This window comes from Lissotriton helveticus, chromosome 11, assembly GCF_964261635.1.
Source record: "Lissotriton helveticus chromosome 11, aLisHel1.1, whole genome shotgun sequence".
Classification (NCBI taxonomy): Eukaryota; Metazoa; Chordata; class Amphibia; order Caudata; family Salamandridae; genus Lissotriton; species Lissotriton helveticus.
The window spans coordinates 1,067,421,095-1,067,442,774 of NC_136072.1; the positions used below are offsets into that span (position 1 = coordinate 1,067,421,095).

At 44.0% G+C, this 21,680-nt stretch overlaps 1 protein-coding gene across 2 annotated transcripts in view; it reads left to right on the forward strand.

The window, feature by feature from the left end:
• Window positions 1-5,832: 5,832 nt before the first annotated feature.
• Window positions 5,833-21,680, forward strand: part of DNAH10 (dynein axonemal heavy chain 10) — a 2,445,728-nt gene continuing 2,429,880 nt past the window's right edge. For both annotated transcript variants that reach the window (XM_078667623.1, XM_078667624.1), the window contains exon 1: window positions 5,833-6,078. In XM_078667623.1, coding sequence (XP_078523749.1) covers window positions 5,859-6,078 — 220 coding nt within the window. In that variant the 5' untranslated portion in view covers window positions 5,833-5,858. The remainder of the gene's footprint in view (window positions 6,079-21,680) is intronic.

Genomic DNA, 21,680 nt, shown 5'->3' on the forward strand with positions numbered 1-21,680 from the left:
GGCATCCTCCACATCTGACACCTCTGAACGGTGGCATTCCATTGTACCACACAGCTGACCGCAGCGTGATCCAACAGAAATCGGGCCAAATGGGTCACCTCAGCCTCCAGGAAAGTGAGCGTTTCCGCCACTAACACCTTGTCCACTCTGCTATGTGTATTATGCATGGTTGAATAACACGTAAAAAGCTTTTGGGTCGGGTGCCTTTCTCGCCAAGCATCTCGTAGGCCCAGCTCCCGCATCACTGCCAAATTTTTTGTGTCTTCCATGGTTTGTACCGCATCCAGGCAGGTGTCTGTCCAGGTCAGGGCCTAACACACAGTTCAATTCCCCCATCCACAGTAGTGGCGCGTCAAGTTCTGGAGCTATTAGGTCTTGCATGGATTAAAAAAAAACAGGTTTGTCTGTGTTTGGAGAGTATGTATTTAATATACTGATACCACGACCATCCAGTGTACTTTGAAGTAGCACATATTGACCATTCACATCTTCCTCCATATATGTGAGGGTAAATGGTGTCCCAGGACCACCCACACAAGGGTACCCCTGGCTTATGTTGAATAGGAAGAATGAAATGTCTGACCCCACACTTCTTTACCACCTTGGTGGCCCCTGTAGTGTCCAGATGTGTTTCCTGTAAACAGGCAATTGAGACATGATGCAGCTTAAGAAAGGAAAGCACCCTATAGCGCTTTGTATATGTGCCCAGGCCCCTGACATTCCAACTTAGGAACTTAAACTCTTCCGCCATACCAGTATAGCATAGAATTTAAACTCCCCTCATGCCACTGTCCACTGCCTGCCATCACCACCCGCTGCACACCCTTAGGACTCACAACAACAAAAAGATTAAGCAATAAAACTCCCCACCCCCCTCCTACGGACAATTAACGTACAACTGCGTAGTCAATAATGCCCACCCCATGCTCATGTCAAGAAGTGCACAGCTTCCCTGAGCGCCCAACAGGGGCTAATGGGCTCCTCAGTGCGACAAGCCTCCCTACTAAGCCTGCCCATCAACAGAATCAGCAATTGCCATCCAATAGGTAAATGCAGCATAAACTCAATATTTTGCTTTATCTCAGATCTCCCACAGTCACTCCCCCAGCTTCTTAATCCCGCACGTCTGCGTATCCACTCAACTCACATTTATGCCAACAATCACTTCACGTACACTTCCTACCGGGCCAACACCACACACACTTCACAATCCCCCATAGAAGCCATAAAAAGTGACCAGCAGTTCAGTTATTGCAGCTGTTCCTCTTTTCAGTAAACATCCATTACTGGGGCCACATTCATCAAGGTCTCTGGGACAACATCTGCCATGCCATGCAGCAATCCTCCCAGGTCTGGCGTCATTAATGTAGCCGGCAACCCTGGGCCCCCAGCGTCCACCGTCCCTAGTTGCATGCTCCCATCCTCGCCCACGGTAACCCTCCGCTCCTCCTGCCGGTCCATGCCCAGTGACTCTGTTAGACGTTCTTTTAACTGTGTCCCTTTGTTTGTGTGAGTACCCCATCTTCGTCTTTGGCTGCGCTGTTTCCAAAGGGTGAGTGCTTCACCTCGAATCTCCAGCCATTCCAACACCTCCTCCGGAGTCTCAAAGAATTGCGCCTTGCCTTGTGCCAGAAATTTCAGTTTTGCAGGGTATAGAAGCATGTACTGCAGTTGTAGGTCCCGTAGCTTCTGCTTAACCCCCGAGAAAGAATTTCATTGTTCTCGCACCTGATTGTTGTAGTCCGGATATGTGACGATTTTATTGTTCTCATAGCTGAAGTCCTGCTGTTCCCTGTCTGCATGCAGGATACAGTCCCTGTCGCGATAATTCAGCACTTTTGCTACAGTAGCCCGCGGCTGTGCCCCCAAAGGGGTGGCGGCAGCACCAGGGCCCTATGCACCCTCTCCACAACAAGCAGTTCAGACAGTCTCTGCAGGGGCAAACGAGAGTGCATCTATTGCTCCAGGAATTGCTTTGCTGACCCTTCTTCCATTCTCTCTAGGAATCCCAGGACCGGTATGCTACTGCGCCGGGCGTGTCCATCCACATCCACAGCCCGGCGCTCCATGGCCTTAGTGACTGTGGTCAACTGGGCCACCTGATGCTTAAGCATTGCCACCTCACCGTTCAGGTCCACTATGTCACCCTCGGTTACGGACACCTTATCTGCAACTCTCTGCAGATCTATCCTCAGGAGGTTCACATCTATAGATATTGCCTCAATTTGATTTTCCACTGCTGTCCTGGACCCCTGAATGGCTGCCAACAGCTCTGCTCGGGTCGGCTCACCTCTTTCATCTTCTTCTCCACGTTCTCCACTGCCCATTTGTCTTGTTATGTGCTGTGGTGGGTGGCGTGGCATGGTGTACCATGTGATTGTGTTGGCGCCTGTTGATCGTGCTGCTTTATTTTTGCCTATCACGCTGGTCCTGTGGAGTTTCCTTGCCGTGAAGACTCGCAACCGCCCTGCCCAACCAGTCGCACCCTCTCACCAGCCTTTCTCTCCGGGCTTATCCCTGTCTGAGTACTTCTTCAGCGCAGCTGATGGTCAGTGCCGAACCATACACCAGGACCTTCCCCAGACAGACAGTCAAAAATCCAGGAGTGCGTCCTCCGCAGTCTTCAGCTGCTCACTCCAGCGCAGTGGAGTACCTCTTGGCGTACATACATCACAGGACAACACTCTTTCCCGGCAGCTCACTGCTTCCTCGTGGCTGGCCCACCTTGAAGCCTACCAGGCACTCCGTGTGCACAAACGGGACTCCCCCCTGAGTAACTGCCAATCCCGATGTGTCCCAATGCCTGTGGTTTGTCTGCTCCCCCAATAGATGCCTATGCGCCAGTTCTCCCTCACTATTCTCCAGGGCCTGTGGCACCTCAAGGTCGGTCCCTCGCCTATCTGTTTGATCTGCCAGCAGCTAATTATTCCCCTGTCGGAGACCTTCCGACAGGGGTAGCAGGGTTAAGTAATGTGCCTCACCACGGGGACACAGCCCTCCAGGAATTAACACTGCAAACGCTCCGCTGATCCGCTCACCAGGCAGGTGAGCAGGGCCTTCCCAACAACAATAGTCCTCTAGTTCAATCCCCGCCCCGTGCCTGCAGACTCCATTCAGCTGTCCGCAGGTCTGCCGCTCCAAGTCGCCGCCCAACTGTGGCCCGCATCCACGGCAGCTCACTATGCCGATTCCGGTGAGGCCCCGACAGCCCCACCCGGTGCTGCTGGGCCTCAGATGGTACCCCTCTCGGTTTCCGGGCACTGGCCGCAGTCTGCCTTGGTCTGATTAGCAGAAGTAGGGAATCCAGGCTCACAGGTGAGGGCACAGCCTGCAGCCTCCACCTCCATTTGCAGGGCCTCTCGACCTTGGCATCTCCACTGCAGCTTAGGCTGTGCCCCCAGGCAGCTCCACGGGACAACGCCGACCCTCTTGCTCCCCTCGCACCACTCTTTGGGTCTACCTGCAGGGAGGGATCTTAGGCCCCCCTTGCCCAAGCAGAGATCCGGGCCGACTATGCCCCACGATGTGCTCCGCAGCTAGATGCACAGCTGCCAACTGCAAAGACCTCCTTACTGCTTGGCTACGCCCCCAACTCGTGATTTTTTTTCGGCAAAAACAGCTTTAACTGTCTTTCACCTGAATAAACTCTGCTTCAATAGAAATATAGCGGAAAAATACTTTCCCCTATTTCTTGTTTTTTCAAAACCTCCTACTTTCTTAGTCTAAAATGTTGGCATGTTTACCTTTGTAGTTGTAGTATGCTGGTCTTTAGTGTAATGCACCTTTCCTGCTTCTCTGCCTTGCTGCTCAGCCAGTGTGGATGTACTGTGGAATGTTGCTATTGAAGAAATGTAGTCTTCATTATCAGGGAATACTTATTAATAGAAAAAAGAACTTGGCACAGAAGCTGAAAATATGAAAAGACATCTTTATTAAATTTAATAAGTGAGGCCACGTCACACAGAAGCCGTAGCAACTGAATGAGGTAGTCTGAGGAGTACAGAGAACAGAGGCCTTATATATGCTCAGGGTTACAAAACTCAGCATAAAGGTAAGGGGCAGTCCTTGCTTTTGCAAACATGCAAAAAATGCCTAACATGGACATGCAAGGTCTGCCAAACGACAAACCCATTTTACAGTTGTCTGGCCCATAATCAATCATTGAACAAACCCAACATTCTTCTTTAGACAAGCCGGACAAACCCATAATAAAAAGGACCACAACACATATCGTAAATAGACCATAAAAGAAGAAACAGAAACAGATAGAAGTAGGATAAGGCATGTTCATGTGCAGTAAAACTTTATGATGTCCTGTGCTCTGATCCTTAATCTTGATCAGCTAAAGGGCAGGAACTGGTTTAACAAGGTCAGCTTCAGGCAACAGGGTCAGTTCACTCAGGTCAAACAAGAGTCAGCATGAACTCGAGCTAAGGTGTACATGTCCTTAAAAGACTAGTTCAGCCACAATCATCGGCCTATGTGAGGGCAACCACAAAATGGCTGCCATACACAAAATGGAACCCACGGGTTCAGAATTCACAGAACCTCAGTATGTGTTGTGGGGTAATAGAATACTGGTATGCCTGTGTGGGCTCTGTGACTCTGTACTGAAGACCTATTCTATATCTGGTTCTGTACTACTCTATGCTTGATAATTGTAATTTTGGTAAACACTTTAGGGGCATATTTACAAGCCCCTTGCGCCACTGGTGCGCCACATTTTTTAATGCACCCGGGGCACAGTGTGGTGCCCCATATTTACAAGGCCACGTAAAACCACCCTGCACTGCTTTTCGTGGTGGCTTTTCATGGCGGCTTTTCGTGGCCCTGTAAATATGGCCCCTTTTCATGCAGCACTTTGCGTGAAAGGGGCATGCCATGCAGGGCACAAGTCCTGAAAAAAGAAGTGGGGGAACGCTGTCACCGGAAGTGACGTCACGACAGGAAGTGACGTCGCGAAAGGTGGCTTGCACCATCAGGCTCATTGCCTCCCCTCGCTCACCCCTTAGATGCGATTGCATCTGAGAAGCCACGCGTGAGCAGCGTGCTGTGAGCTCCGAGCTCCTTGAGGCCAAAGAGTGAAGTCCTGCTGTTTTGGCAGGGGGGAAAATAAGTGGGGGTACGCCGTCCACCCGCGTGGTTCCCCGACTGGAGCCCTGATGCAATGGGTGTTGATGTGGGTGTTCCCACGCAACACCCATAGATTTTGCAGGATTCTCAGATTTACAACATTTTGTAAACCTGAGAATGTGTCAGAATCCTATGAATCCTATGGGAGGCGAAAGGAGGCGCAACAAGGAGAAATACTAATATTTCGCCTAATTTGTTCCTGTCTATACATGCTGCATTCTACAGCACACATAAAAAGATAACACCTCACGTGATTTTTTTTGTGCAGGAAGGTGTTCCTTACTGCACAAAAACAATTCCCCCTAAAACCTAGACACCTTTAAAACCATGGCAGAAGGGTGCCTCCGTTGGCGCATGGCACCCAATGGAGTGGAGTGCCAGCCAGCGCAGGGATGCCACATGTTGTAAATATGAAGCATCCTTGTGCTTTTAAATGATGCAGCTCAGCACAGCAAAATTGCTTGTGGTGCTGCGTCATTTTGTTGCAAATATGCCCCCAGTTTGCCACTCCAACACAGGTCATTGCGACCGTACTCTACTACACCTGTTTACGATTGGTGTTAAATTGGTGGCTTGACGGCGACACTCTTTTGTCCGTTTTCAGTTTTAATTAAACAACGTGTGCAGGCACGCGCAGTTCACTTTGTGACGCTCCGTAAGTCCGCCCATGTTCTGTTGCCATAGTGAAGGGACGCTTGGAGTTGACACAGACTGTGCCGGGAGAAATGGACGATCGGCGGGTGCAATGGCTGCGGGACCGGGTGTACGCCGCATTCAGCTTGTCCGACCCTACCTGCTTCGAGGACTTGCTGACCCGGAACGACGGAAAGAACGAGCAGCGGATACTGGAGTTCCTGGAAGAGTCTTCGCCCGAGGAACAAGCCATAACCCTGCTCTTCTATAGGACCGTGCAGAAGGAGCAGGTGGAGGTGGAAATAACCATAGGTGAGGGGGTTCGGGGTCAAATGACCACGCAAAGCGGGTGGGAATGACAGGAGGAGCATGTGCTTTCTGGGGAAGGTTAGTAAATGGATAAGATTATGAGTGTACGTGGGTGGGCGTGAGGGGTCTGTGGTAAGTGGAATGGGCTGTTCACACAGGATTTTTTAGACGCTTAAGTGGTGACCTGGGGCGTGGGGCAGGGGTGATGGGGCGGCAAAAGTGGGCAGGCACGGGAAGATCAGTGGTAAGTGGGACATTAGGAGAAGGGAGTCCTCATTTATATGGAGTTGTCAGTTAAGGGCCGAATGAAGCCGCAGCTGGTACGAGGAGTTAGGATGAATCGAGCCTAGCTACACGAGCCAAAAGTCAGATAGGCCAGGGTGATAGTTTGGCCACCTTGGGTAAATTAGGGACGACTGATGCGAGATTAATTGTGAGGACAGCCGAACCAGAGTAGCGTGGACGAGCAATTCATAGATGAGACGTGAGGACATCCTTATGGGTGAGGGCGGCCAGAAAATGGGGTTATCCAGTGAAGAAGGTGGGAAACCAAAAGAAAGATGATGTGTGAGGATAGCAAGTCACAGGAAGGACGCGGAAACCAGTTGAGAGGGATGTATGTAGCCAGATCACTGCAATCTCTTTAAAGATGTCTTTCGGTGTAGGACTCCACACTATTTCTGTACTCATATAAAGCTACAAGTGAAGGCTCACCCAGAGCGTTTTCTCATTTTTCCCCTCCACCTCCCCATCGGCCCAACTGCCATTTCAATCAAAGAATGCAAACTCAACATTCCACGTTGCATCGTTCTCTGTAGGCTGACCAGGGACACAGGAGCAAGATGGTTGTCAGGCATTGAACAGGTGTAGGGTTGAGATATTCTTGACATGTTTGCCCTGTGAAAAGCATAGGCACGTGACGTGTGAGAACAGGTAGAAGAACATAGATAAGCAATGTTGTATATAAGAGCGTAAGTTGGAAGTGATGACAGTCTGCATGTTTGAGAAAACAGGCATAGTGGATAGGGCGATAGGCTGTTACACTGTCCTCATTCTCCTTTTAAACAACAGGGTTCCACATCATTAATCAGCATAGGACCCCATTGTTACTTATATGTTTAATACTACGATCTGAGCCACCTTTCCGTGTCCAGCTGCGCCACTTTCCACGTCCAGCTGCGCCACTTTCCACACTGCGCACACCAGTGTGACAGAAATATTTAGCTGGAACAGCCCAAGTACACAAACCCTGCAGCAGTCTTAAATATTGGGGCAGATTTATGAAGGCGCTGCGCCGCCGGTGCGTCACTTTTTCCCATGTTAAAAGTGACGCACCGGCGGCGCAAGGCCTTCATAAATCTGCCCTGAGGGGGAAAAAGTCGGAATACACCCGAGAAGTGGTAGCACAATGCGATAAGCGAGGAATCAAGTAAATGACGTCACAGGTGAGACAAGAGTGCAGCCAAGATGAGACAATAAAGGTGAAGTCGTGCAATCCATGGCCGAGGACAGAGCACACCGGAGGAATAAGGGCATCTAAGACATAGGTGAGAACATCAGTTATTTTTGTAGTGAGGGGTTGTGGAATTTGTTATGGTGATTTAAAGGCACACCAAGAAGTGAACAGTCAAAACAAGTTTTTTTGTTTGTAGCGCACAGCTCCATGGTGATCTCTTTGCCTCCATTGGTGTAACTGACATGTTCGGTTATATGTTGTTACCACGAATTCCGTTGCAACGCATGCCTTTTCCACGCATGCGTTACCACGGAATTCGTTTTCCCCTCATCTTCTTTGCCACGTCGTTCTTACGTCATAAAGAGGAAACGGAAGTTTATTCCGCTTCCTCTCTTATGACACTGTTTTTTTCGGCACGGCGGGATCGTTTTTTTATGGGGGGGGAGACCCCCCCCAACCCCCCTTTTTAATCCTTCGGGTTTTTTTTTCGTGGTAAATACGATCGTTGAAGGCATACGCGTTGGAAAGACGTTTACGTGGTAAGTGCCTCGTTGTAAACGTTACGCGTAGTACTGCCTTCGTTGTTAATGATGTTTCCCACACAATTGCAGGACATTCTCATGTAATGCACTGATTACATCGATGCCATTCCCTAAAGAAGCTAGAAAACAGACTCGTATGGCAAAAGCCTACTGAAACCTATATAAAACACACATGTTTATTTTATTATATTTCATAGACTTTAACATAGCCTGAGGGCTATTTGGGTCTGGGCCGGGGTATAAGGAAAAGTGGAGGGTTTATCATTCACCAAGTGGAGCCTGTTTCTAGAGGAGGAAGACCAAAAGCTAATCGAACAACAGTGGTTTCATTTATTTCCGGAATTACTTTTCCTCCTCACATCCAGCCCCTTTTCTCCTCTCCCACTTTTCCCGATCTCTAGCCCAATTTGTCTAATCGAATTCCTCTCCTGTTTACTGTCCACACCAGATCCCCTCTATTAGACACAGTCGAGCACTGGGCAGTATCACCTGCTCCCACTTGCAGCATACATTACAAGACACTGCAAGCAACATTAAAACAATAAAGGAGAATAGGCAAAGTAAATGCGCAGGCATAATACAACCATAAATATGCAGTAAATATATCATAGCAGACCTAGCAACTGCCAATCGCACGGTCAGAGGCCTGGTACAACGCACATTGGAGTAGTGAATAGTCTACTTTAAGAAGCTGGGCATTCCTAGTATATTATCATTTTATTTGCAGATCTAGTTTGCGCAGACTCTACCTGAAGGCTTTGGAGCGCTGTACATGAGCACCAGTTCCATTACAGAAGGACACCTTCGTTTTTCAATTTCAAACTCTTTACATTAATGTCAGGCATTCATAAAAAAAACAAGGACATGTAGGACCATGTTATGCTTTTATTTAGCACACTGCGGTAGTCTTCTTACATTTTGAACACTATATGCATCAACCGCTAGCACAATATATATTACCAGATACAAAAGGGCAGAAATATCACTTGTAATTTTCACCCATGGAAAAACATACATATTAATTTCATAAGCAAAGGCACCAATGAGCTTGGGAATCACTTAAAGTAAAAACATTTAATTCAAACGGAAATGTCTTGCTTAACATATTTCCCATCTCATTAGAGATATGAAAGACATGAACGTGCAAGACCGTAGTTGGGTCCAAGTTAATGAAGGTAAAAGTTTCCAAGACACTCGCTCAGTTTTGTGCTTCCTGGGTTTTAGAAAATCTTGCACTGGCAGTTGAGTTGCCCGGAGGGTGAGTGGCATCAGATGAGTGTTCCCTGGCCAATGGGGAGAGGTGTTGGTCTAACGGCTAGGGGGGGTCGACCTCGAATCTTGGGAACTGGGTTCGAGTCTCGGCAATGATGCTGAACATCCTGTGATTCTGGGCAAATCATTTAATCTCCCTGTGCCTAAAAAAAATGAATGTGTCTGTCTTCATGTAATGCAACTGGTGCTATGATACCCAATTCGGGTCAAGTTCACGCTATATAAAACTGTAAAATAAAAAATAAATAATCTGAGCTCTCATTGGATCCGAATGTATGGGTAGGAGGAAGCACTGGCCTGGTTCTGCTTCAAATGAACCATGCATGTGATGAGGGGAGTGGGCATTGATTCTGTTGGACCGCTTGGCGGCTTCTAACACTGCAGGGCTGCAATTGGCCCACGAAGGGGGCCCTCCTAAGAGGGCGGCCCCCTTAGTGCCACAGGATGGCACATGACGAGTCAGCCTCCCAGTGTTCGGGGCCCTCGAGGGTCTCCCTTGTCCACGTCACTTCCGGGCAGGAGGGGGCTGGGGGAGAGGTACATATACCTCTCCTGCCCACTGATCCCCCGTTTTGTTAAGCTGCCTTGACGCCGTTTGCGTGCCTTCTGGTCGCTCCGTCCAGAGGCCTGGTCTGGCGTCGGGGTGCTGTTTTTCCCTCCGGTCCCCTGGGTGGTTTCTGTTGTGGTGAGTCGTTTCCTCTACCTTCCCGGGGGTGCGGGCCTTCAGGGGCACCACATTTACGAAAGGAGGGGTCTTGTTTGCTCTCGTGGATGGGTTGTGCTTTCAGAGGTTGTGTTTTCAGGCATCATGCCGTATTTGGGCGGGGGCAGTGGGGGTACAGAGGCCAAGCTGCGGGTCGCGTGCTCTAAGCCCCTGCCCTGCACCCCGGGAGGTCCTCTGGTGCACATCCTCTGGAATGATAGGAGGCATGTGGCGTCGCTTGTGTTGGACTGCCTTTGTTGTACTGAGGCCTCGAATGGTGTGGGATGCGGCGTGCCGCTCATCTAGCGTCGCATCGGTGTTATCAGGGGTGTGCAGGCATCCAGGGTCGTGCCCCTGTGTAGAGTTCATAGAGTTAAGTAAGTATTATTCTGATGTTCACGTGCATTATGTTAATATGTTACTCACGTGCATTGTTTCTTATGATGTATTATATCACGCGCGTCTCTTGAAGAATGTTATCTTTCAAGAGACGCATCTCTCGTGACACTTCTTGCCTGTAAGCTTCAACTGTAAGTTTGTCACTTCTACAGTTGGAGTTTACTGAGTGCGGATGTGCTCCTGTGGTGTGCTTTGGTTTATAATAATAAACCTTAACTAACGACTTCAACAACGTCTCCTGACTCTTCTTATCTACAAGGAAACCATCACTTTACATTTGGCGACGAGGACCTTCAATTTAATCAAAAAAGAGCACATCACCTACCTTGCACGATCCCACCTACCATCACCGCCAACTTCAAGACCTCTTCAAGCTCCACTACCGGAAAATCCGCCGCTGATTGGCCGTCTTCTTGAAATTTTGCATAATTTTATGCATTTCTTCAGTTTTTGACGGGCCCGGCTGCGCATCACCCATGACGTGAGCGAGATCATCATCTCGTCTCGAGCATACGTCATCGCGCATGCGTACAGGAGCGTAATTACACTTGGAGGCCATTTTGGATTGTTTCCACATTACCATGACAACAAGTTACCGATCGGAAGAGTCGGAAAGGAAACAACCTCATTTACTCGTTTAAAGGATTTACGGTGAGCGGTTTTCCAAAGATTATATTGAATTTTATCTCTTTTTAAGAGTTTTAAAGGAATAATCAAACAATTTTCAGTGAATTTAAATTTTACAAATTTGACTTTACAAATTTTTCATTACTATAAACAACATGGCCACGAACCAGCAGATAGTTACATTGAATTATTTTTTACCAGTACCTGGAAAGCCTAAAGAACCTTGGAGACATTGGTTTCAAAACTTTGAAAGTTATTTAATTGCCATAGGAGCAGATGAATACTCTCCTAAGAGAAAATTGGCAATCCTTTATAGCAATTTAGGTAAAGAAGGCAGACAGATTTTTAACAATTTACCCAAACCTCTTCCATCTTCTAGTGGTGGAGGTGATATTAATGAATATTCTGCTGCAGTGTTAAAATTGAAAAGGAAATTCCTTGAACTGCCTAGTGTCATACTTGAACGTTTTAATTTCATGAAAAGACGTCAAAAACAGGATGAGTCTATCGAAGAATTCATTTCTGCTTTGAGAAACCTTGCTGCTGAGTGCAGTTTCGGAACTTACCTAGAAACTGCTTTGAGAGACCAGTTTGTATATAATTGCTGTCACAAGAAGATTCAAGAAAGAATATTGAGTTGCAGAGACCCTTCCTTATCTGAAGTATTAGAAATAGCTAAAGGTATCGAAAGATCGATCATATCTTCTAAATGCATTACTGAAACTACTTCTTTTCCTCAACCTGATTTAAATATTAATGCTGTTTATACTAGAAATAGGCCCTTCCAGAAACCTTTTCAAAGGAGAACAAATACCTTTTGTTTTCGTTGTGGTTCTAAAACACACTTGAGTAACAGCCCAATTTGTCCAGCCCAAGGGAAAAAGTGCACCTTTTGTCAAAAAACTGGGCATTTTCAAACTGTTTGTCGTAACCGAAAAAGTTCTCAGATTAATAACATTTCTTGCTTTACAGGTGAAAACTCTGATGATGTTCAATTTATTGACTCTGAAATGAAAAATACTACTATTAATACTGTTGAAATTGCTACTCCTAGTAGAAACTTAATTGAAAAAGAAATTCTTTCTATTCATTCAGTTTCTATTTGTATGGTTGATTCCAATGGTCTGGGACACGCAAAAGATCCAACTTGCCAGGTAATTGTTGATCATTTAACAATTGACATGATGGCAGATTCAGGTGCCCCCGTTACTATTATATCTGATTTGCTGTTCAATACTCACTGGTCTTCCAGAATTACTCTTGAACCATTGGATATCATACCAAAAGCATATGCTGGGAAAAGCATTGAAATGTGGGGGTTTTTCATTACTAGTGTAACTTGTTTGGGCAGAAGTATATATACAAAGGTTTATGTTGCAACTGATGGAAAATGCATTGTTGGATGGCAAGATCTTGCCAAAATGGGTCTCAAACTTGTCCCTGGTTCTGATTGTCCTGTTCAGATAAATGAACAATGTGATGTGTCCTTTATTAATTTCATTGATGTAGAGATAGTTAACAAAATCATTTCAGATTTCCCAGAAGTCTTTAATGATTCTATTGGTATGATTAAGAACTATGAACATCGCATTCGCCTCAAACCAAATGCTATTCCTGTTATACACAAATTGAGAAATGTTCCTCTCAATGTGAGAGATGATTTAAAAAAAGTACTTTTGAAGATGGTAAATGAGAAAATAATTGAAGCTGTTGATTCATCTTTATGGGTCAGTCCGATCGTGGTCGTTAAAAAGAAAGATTCTAGCATTCGTTTGTGTGCCGACCTTCGATCATTAAATCAAAATATTTTAATTGACTGTTATCCCTTACCTAGAATTCAAGAGCTTCTCACCGGACTTGCTGATTCCAAATTGTTTACACTCTTAGATTTAAGGAGCGCTTACCACCAAATTCCCTTGACCAAATGTTCATCTGAACTTACCACATTTATTACTCCTTTTGGGGCCTTTAAATATCTGAGACTCCCTTTTGGTTTAGCAAGTGCCGCAAGTGTTTTTCAAAAATTTATGGACAGCGTTTTATGTAATATTAAGGGTGTGCAAGCATATCAAGATGATGTTTTAATTCACTCAAAAAATGTTGATGAACATATTAAAGATTTACGTATTGTACTATCTCGCTTCAGGGATGTTGGAATCACCCTTGGTAAAAAAAAGTGCAAGTTTTTTGTGGAGGAATTAGACTACTTAGGTCATTCCATTTCCACCATGGGTATCAAACCCAAACTTTCTCTCACTCAGGCCATTCAAAATGTACCTATTCCAAACAACAAAGATACTTTGAGATCATTTCTTGGTCTCACCGAATATTATTTGAGATTTGTTATGAATTATTCTCAATTGGTTCAACCTCTTAGGATTTTAATAAAAAAAGATGTTTCATTTTTGTGGAATGATGAAGCAGATTTAGCTTTCAATAACATTAAGAAAGTCATCATAAATTCTCCAGCTCTATCATCCTTTACACCAGGTCGTAAGTGTGGCATTTATGTAGACGCAAGTCAAAAAGGTCTTGGTGCTGTTCTTTGTCAATGGAATGGTTCAGTAGAACACACCATTGGCTTTGCGTCAAAATCACTCAGCAATGCTGAATACAATTACAGCACCATTGAAAAAGAGGCCCTGTGTTGTGTCTGGGCTGTAGAAAAATTTAAAATCTACATTTGGGGCTCTCAATTTTTATTATACACTGATCATAAACCTTTAATACATCTCTTAAATGGAAACGGCACTGGTAAAGCCTCTTCAAGGTTAGTTAGAATTCTTTCCAAATTGAATGACTTCAATTTCAGCATTCACCACATTGCTGGAGGCAGAAACATGAGAGCTGATGCTCTCTCTAGGTTGCCTTTAGAAAATAATAATGATGTACTTGGAAATGATATTGAGTGCGTCGTTGCCTCCTTGGAGGATTTAATTCTCTCTCCTCTTTCTATATCTGAGGAAGATTGGTTCAAATACTATGCTGAAGATGAAACTCTAGTAGCAGTGAAAAATTTAATAATTTCAGGCTGGCCCAAAATTCGTTCTCTTCCTGCCTCTTTGAAGTCCTTTGCACAGGTTTCTGAAGATTTGACAATTGTTAATGGAATCATTTTTAGAGGTGATCGATGTATTCCACCTTTAATTTTACGCAAAAAATTATTTTTTACTGCGCATCAAGGTCATTTAGGTGTAGGCGGGACCTCACGCAAATTAAAGGAGCATTTCTGGTGGCCGGCCATGGAAAGGAATGTCAATGATTGGATTGATGCCTGTAGCACTTGCTTAGCTTCTGATAAGCATTGGAAGTTACAAAATGTATCATTACATAATGTTCCCATTCCTGATGACCCTTGGGTCAAATTGGCCATTGATTTTTCCGGACCCTTTGAAATTCTTCCTCAATCTCAACGCTACATAATCTCTGTTGTAGACTATTACTCCAAGTGGTTTGACTTTGATTTTTGTACCAACCCAGATTCTGTTTCAGCCATAAGATTCTTACAAAGGATTTTTAGAATGGAAGGTCCCCCCAAAGAAGTTGTCAGTGACAATGGTTCGCATTTTTGCTCTAACGTTATGGAGGAATTCTTCAAGAAGTTTGATATCAAACACTTGAGAGTAGCCCTGTATTCCCCTGCATCAAATGGTTTGATTGAGCGAATGAACCGATTTTTAAAAGAGGGCATTCAGACTGCTTATTCTTGTAAGGAAAACGTTGAGGTTTTCCTAAGAGAAAAAGTTTGGGCATACCTGGTTACCCCACACTCCACCACAGGCATATCACCTTTCAGATTACTTAAAAAAAGAAACCCACATGGTACTGTTTGTCCTTCCTGGATTAAAAATTTAATTTCAGAGAAAACTGTTTGTCTAGCCTGTTCTGACAAATTAAAACTTAAAGGTAATGTTGAGAAACAACAAGCTGTACAAAGACGGAATTTTAATGCCAAAGTTGTATCTACCCCTGAAATTTTTGCAGTAGGTGATTGGGTCATGTTTAAATCCGTAGATAGAGTTAAGAAAGGCCTATCTAAGTTTTCACATCCTACCCAAGTACTTAAGGTGTCCAAAGGTTCTTTATTTTTAGATAAAAGAGGGTGGCGTAATAAACGTTCACTTGTTAAGTTAACCTCTGAACAAGCCAAGAGCATCCTCAGAACCAAGAATGAAAATGGAAATCATTCTTGTTCTTTTCTTGATTTACCACAGTTGGAATTTCCAATTTCCAATGATACCACTTCTCCTTCTCAAGTCACCCAAGTTTCAAATGAAGAAATTTCACCTTCACTTGAGACTTCACTTTCTGTTCCTGACAATATTGAGAATGATGATACTGCTTGTTCATCCACCTTTACTCATGTTTCTAATGGTACATCTAGAACTCATAGAAACTGCTCCTTTCCCACTCGCTTTAGAGATTATTATTTTAGTTAAGCTTCATTTCTTATAGTTAAGTTTTCTTTCAGTTTCTTTATTTGGTAAAGAGGGAGGAGATGTAGAGTTCATAGAGTTAAGTAAGTATTATTCTGATGTTCACGTGCATTATGTTAATATGTTACTCACGTGCATTGTTTCTTATGATGTATTATATCACGCGCGTCTCTTGAAGAATGTTATCTTTCAAGAGACGCATCTCTCGTGACACTTCTTGCCTGTAAGCTTCAACTGTAAGTTTGCCACTTCTACAGTTGGAGTTTACTGAGTGCGGATGTGCTCCTGTGGTGTGCTTTGGTTTATAATAATAAACCTTAACTAACGACTTCAACAACGTCTCCTGACTCTTCTTATCTACAAGGAAACCATCACTTTACACCCTGCCCCCCTTGAGGTCCCCATGTGCACGGTCCCGGGAGTGAATGGTGGCATGTGGGGCCGCTAGGGTTTGCCCTATTTTGTGGTACTTGGTCCCTTGGCGAGGCCTGGCGGTGTGTTGTGTGCGGGGGAAGCAGTACGGGCTTGCGGCCTGGGCGTTTGGCATAGCTCGGGGAGCGGGCAGGCACGGTTCGGTTTGGTTGTTGAGGAGAGCAGTTTTGGCGCTTACGGCTCTCGCATCGTTTAATTGTGTTGTGGCCTCTGCTCTTCTTTTGCCAGTACGATTTTAGACCGCCGGTAGTAACGCTTTGGGGTTAAGCCAGCTGTGCCCGACTGGTGCAAGGAGGCATTGGCTGACACCGCTTTGCGGGAAGAGGTGCAGCGTTGACGAGGGCTGCAGTGGCGAGTGGAGCATTGGAGTCAATTTTGCAGAGGAAACGGCGCTCACTGAGTACCAGTCTTTGCCACACGCTAATATTGGGTTTCGACCAATATGACCGTTTGCCGAAACGGGCCTTGTAAAATCTTGTTTTGTGTGGTGTTACACGGGCGGCTGTTTATAGAGCCCTACACTGGGAGGCTCACAAACATGATTTGGGAGGGCATAATCTATAGGTCTCAGGTGTCCAGCCGGAAAACGACCTCTACAACGACTCATTCACAACGAAGTACCTGAACCACAACTCCTTAACAACGACTGAACCTGAATCACAAGTCTTTTAACCACTAATGAATTAACAACTACCTCTGGCCAGTAGATGGCAGTCTTGGACTGTATATGAAATATGTATTACTATTGAAAAAACGGTGGCTGGCTGTATTTTATAAGGTTTTGTAGAGTATTTTGGTAAGTATTTCGTGTAATATATATGTGTATATATATATATATATATATATATATATATATATATATATATATATATATATATATATATATATATATATATATATATATATATATTCCCTGAAAAAACATAGGTTTCAGGCCTGATATAGTTAGGAATTAGCATTTAAAAAAACTTTAGACATTCACTGAAAAAACTGTAGATTTTAGGGGTGTTATAGTTAGCTGGACATTTCACTCATACAAAACCATTGAAATTCCTCCGATATGGTTAGTTGTATTAACTATATCTCGCGCGCCCGCAATCCACTGCTGATGATGACACATATTACATCATTCATGACATGGTCAGTGACATCACTGATGACATCATCCAGTGAATGTGGTTTGCTTTGTTATTTAAATATGTATTATATATATAGCAATTTGCATTGAAGAATAAGTGGATATATAAATATCTGGATGGAGGATTTAGTAGCAGTGTGATTGACTGTTTACTTGACTAATTTAAAGTGTCTCTCTAAATATATTGGATAGTGACTAAACTGTGTGAACATCTGTATCACTTTGTCAGTTGTTGTAAAAACTACTTCTCAAGTTGGTTACTAGCTATTTGAAAGTCTATATTAGTTATTGATTAGTTAGCTAAGTATTTGTATGGGAGAGTGAATGTGTGTGTGGTTCGGTGGGAGGTGTGTGACTGCCCAAAGATGTGTGAATTGTTGATTTAGTAGGTATATGACGTTAAGACTACATGTTATAACAGTTGTTTGGGTGACTGAAGAGCAAATATCTCTCTTAATGGTACATGTCCAACAAAGTAGAAAAATAAAAGGCAATGTATATGTCAGTTGTTGTTTATAAATAAGTATACGTAAGACTCACTGATTGTATGCGTGACTGTATAGATAACTGTATACTTGTAATAGTGATTTTATAACACACTAAGTATAATTTACTATCTATATGAATAGATAAAGTGGTGTTTGTATAAGTGTATAGCCAAGTAAATGTAAGTATGATCCATTGTTTACATAAGTGAATAGGATGACTTTATAAGTGAATAGGATGTGTGCTGGTGTGTAATGTTGATATAGGTGTATGAGTATATTTGATAGTGTTGTATTGATCATTGACTGCATGTATGAGTGAATCTGTAGTAAAGTGATTAGATGTGTGTATAGATCTAGGAATCACTGAGTGGTTTTTTAGAAACTTGTATCGGTGTGTCAATGGATTTAAATATGGTACTCTGTATTTTACAGTGAGTGACAAAAGGTTATACTAGTGTATGATGAGTTGTATCGCCACGTGGACGATGTCATCAGTGATGTCATTTGAGATGTCATCAGTGATGTCACTGACCATGTCATGAATGATGTAATATGTGACATCATCAGCAGTGGATTGCGGGCGCGAGAGATATAGTTAGTACAACTAACTATATCGGAGGAATTTCAATGGTTTTGTATGAGTGAAATGTCCAGCTAACTATAACACCTATGTTTTTTTCAGTGAATTTCTAAGGTTTTTTAAATGCTAATTCCTAACTATATCAGGCCTGAAACCTATGGTTTTTTCAGTGAATTTGCAAGGTTTTTAAAATGCTAATTTCTGTATCAATTTTTATATTTTATATATATTTATTTTCCAACAAACTGCCTTTGTATAGTGTAATACATTGACTGTATCCTGTAATATGCAACGGCACAGCTAGTTTTTATGATTTGGATAAAGTTAAACAGTATAGTCTACATCTTCAATCAAAATATAAACAGTCAGATTTGTCAATTAATTTTTTTTTCAACGTGCGCGCAACGTGTGCGCACCTCGTGATTTAAAAAAATATAAAAATGTTTTTTTTGCCCTTCGGGGTCCTTCAGAGACCCCTGGAGAAGGCCTAGGGGGTCAGGGAGTCTCTACTTTGCCCCCTTTTCACGTTCTCCACTATTGTTTTTGACTCCGTTCTGCCTCGAGGATGCAAGCAACGTGCGCGCACCTCTCGATTTAAAAAAAAAAAAAAAAAAAAAAAAAAAAAATGTTTTTTTTGCCCTTCGGGGTCCTTCAGGGACCCCATGAGAAGGCCTAGGGGGTCTGGGAGTCTCTTCCCTGCCTCCTTTTCACGTTTTTAAAAGCTTTTACGACAATTGGGTAAAACGTCATTTATATGCAACGGTCGCGCAACGTGCACGCATGCGTGCGCACACGTTGCGTGCACGTAAAGTCATGTGACATAAAAACAACACTTTTGATTGGTTTATAGTAGTTTCTTTTCCAGAATCTTGAAAAACCCCACCCACTTCCCTCACTGTCTCTTTTAGTTTCCTGAGAGAAGGATCTCTGCTTTGTTCCAGCTTTTTTCATATCAAAATGGCAGAACAGCAGCCACAGGATTCTTCTGAGTTTGTGTGTGAGTAACTCTACAGATGAGTGTCCGTGTGTAATAAGATGTATAGGTGTATGAGTACATATGATGAGTGAGTATATGTATGAGTGCCCATATAGAACTGTTAGTGAATGACTGGATGTGTATGTAGATTTTGGAATTACTGAATAGGTTGTTCTAACTGGAATTGGTATCTCCATTTTTTTGAAAATTTTAGTTTCTATTTTTGAATGTGTGTATCAAGGGTTACACTACGCTGAGAGGAGGTCTGCCACTCTTTCACAAGGATGATGTCATCAGTGATGTCATTAGTGATGTCATTTGAGATGTCATCAGTGAAGTCACTGACCATGTCATGAATGATGTAATATGTGACAGCATCAGCAGTGGATTGCGGGCGCGCAAGTTATAGTGAGTACAACTCACTATAACGGGGGAATTTCAAAGGTTTTTTAAATGGTAATTCCTAACTATAACGTGGCTGAAACCTATGGTTTTTTCAGTGAATTTCAATGGTTTTGTAAATGATAATCTTTAAATGTATTAATTGTTATATTTTTTATACTGATTTACTACATTATTTTAAAATATTTATTTTTAGTTATTTTATTTTTTAAATTACATTACATATTTTTAATATAATATAAATTGAAAAAAAATGTTTTTACACCTCTCTGCAACGTAGCCCCCTGACGCGTTTGCAGAGGGGGAACTAATTCCCCTTGCATACTGGTGGTCCCTGGGGGCCAACTAGCCCACCAGGAACCTCCAGTATTCCCCAGGGGGCTGCATTGCAGAGAGGTGTAATGAGACCACACCCTTTTTTACACTTCTCTGCAGCACAGCCCCCGGGCGCGTTTGCAGAGGGGGAACTAATTCCCTTTGCATACTAGGGGTCCCTGGGGGCCAACTAGCCCACCTGGAACCTCCAGTATGCGCCGGGGGGCTGCATTGCAGAGCGGTGTAATGAGGCTATGCCCCTTTTTACACCTCTCTGCAACGCAGCCCCCTAGCGCGTTTGCAGAGGGGGAACTAATTCTCCTTGCATACTGAGGGTCCCTGGGGGCCAACTAGCCCACCTGGAACCTCCAGTATGCGCAAGGGGGCTGCATTGCAGAGAGGTGTAATGAGGCTATGCCCCTTTTTACACCTCTCTGCAACGCAGCCCCCTGGCGCATTTGCAGAGGGGGAACTAATTCCCCTTGCATACTGGGGGTCCCTGGGGGCCAACTAGCCCACCAGGAGCCTCCAGTATGCGCCAGGGGGCTGCATTGCTTTGCCCCGGGGGACAGCGGTCCCCGGGGCAGAGTGCGGGGGGGATTCGGGCCCCCCCACACTTCTTTATCACTATGCCCCAGCGATTTGGTCCCCCCGGGGGGTAATTCGAAAAACAACAGACCGGGTTTTAAAAAAACATTTTTTGGGCCTTGGGGGTCCTTGTGGGACCACCTGGGCAGGCCTGGGGGTCAGGGTGTTTCTACCCTGCCCTCTTCTTGTGTTCTACACATTTGTTTTTCTGATTTCTTGTGCCTCGGTCTACCGAGCACAAGATGGCTGCCAACACATCCTGGTTTGAAGTGTTGAAAGCCAATGAGCATGCAGCTCGTGCTGGTTGGCTGCCACTGTCTGTCAACACTCCAAAACAGAAATTGTTGGCAGCCATCTTGTGCCTCGGTAGACTGAGGCACAAGAAAGCAGAAAAACAAACGTGTGTTTGAATAAATCTGCACTAAGAATAGAGGCCACGGCTCCCGTGTTGTTCCTTTCTGTGATCGAAGGAGGGATTACGCCGGATTGGATGTGTTTGATATATATATATATATATATATATATATATATATATATATATATATATTCACTGAAAAAAACCATAGGTTATAGACCATATATAGTTAGGAATTAGCATTTAGAAAACCTTATTTTACTCACACAAAACCATTGAAATTCCATATATAGTTAGTTGCACTAACTATATATCGCGCACCCGCAATCCACTGCTGATCATGTCACATATTACATCATTCATGACATGGTCAGTGACATCACTGATGACATCACTGATGACATCTCAAATGACATCACTGATGACATCACTGATGACATCTCATTTGACATCATTCTTGTGCTAATACGATAAACCTCTTCAGACTCTAATATAACCTTAGATACACTCAGTGTATACAGACACTCACACACTGTCACTCATCCATGGAGTTACTCACACACCTAGTCAGTCATGCAAAGAAACAATCTCACCTCCATTTCCTCAACTATACAGTTATACACACCTTACTTATTCAAACATATACTAACACATATTTACTCTCTTATACAATCCCTGATACAAGTTCACAATGATCCATACAGCCACTCACACATTCAGTGGCTCTCATGCACAGTTATTTATATATGCCAACTCTCACATGTACTGTGTTTTACATATGTACTTACTATGACATGTAGCATTGAGATATCCATTCACTCATCAATACACTCATGCACACAGTCAACCGCCCATGTAGCTTTTTCCACATGCACTCTTGAACTCATACACCTAGT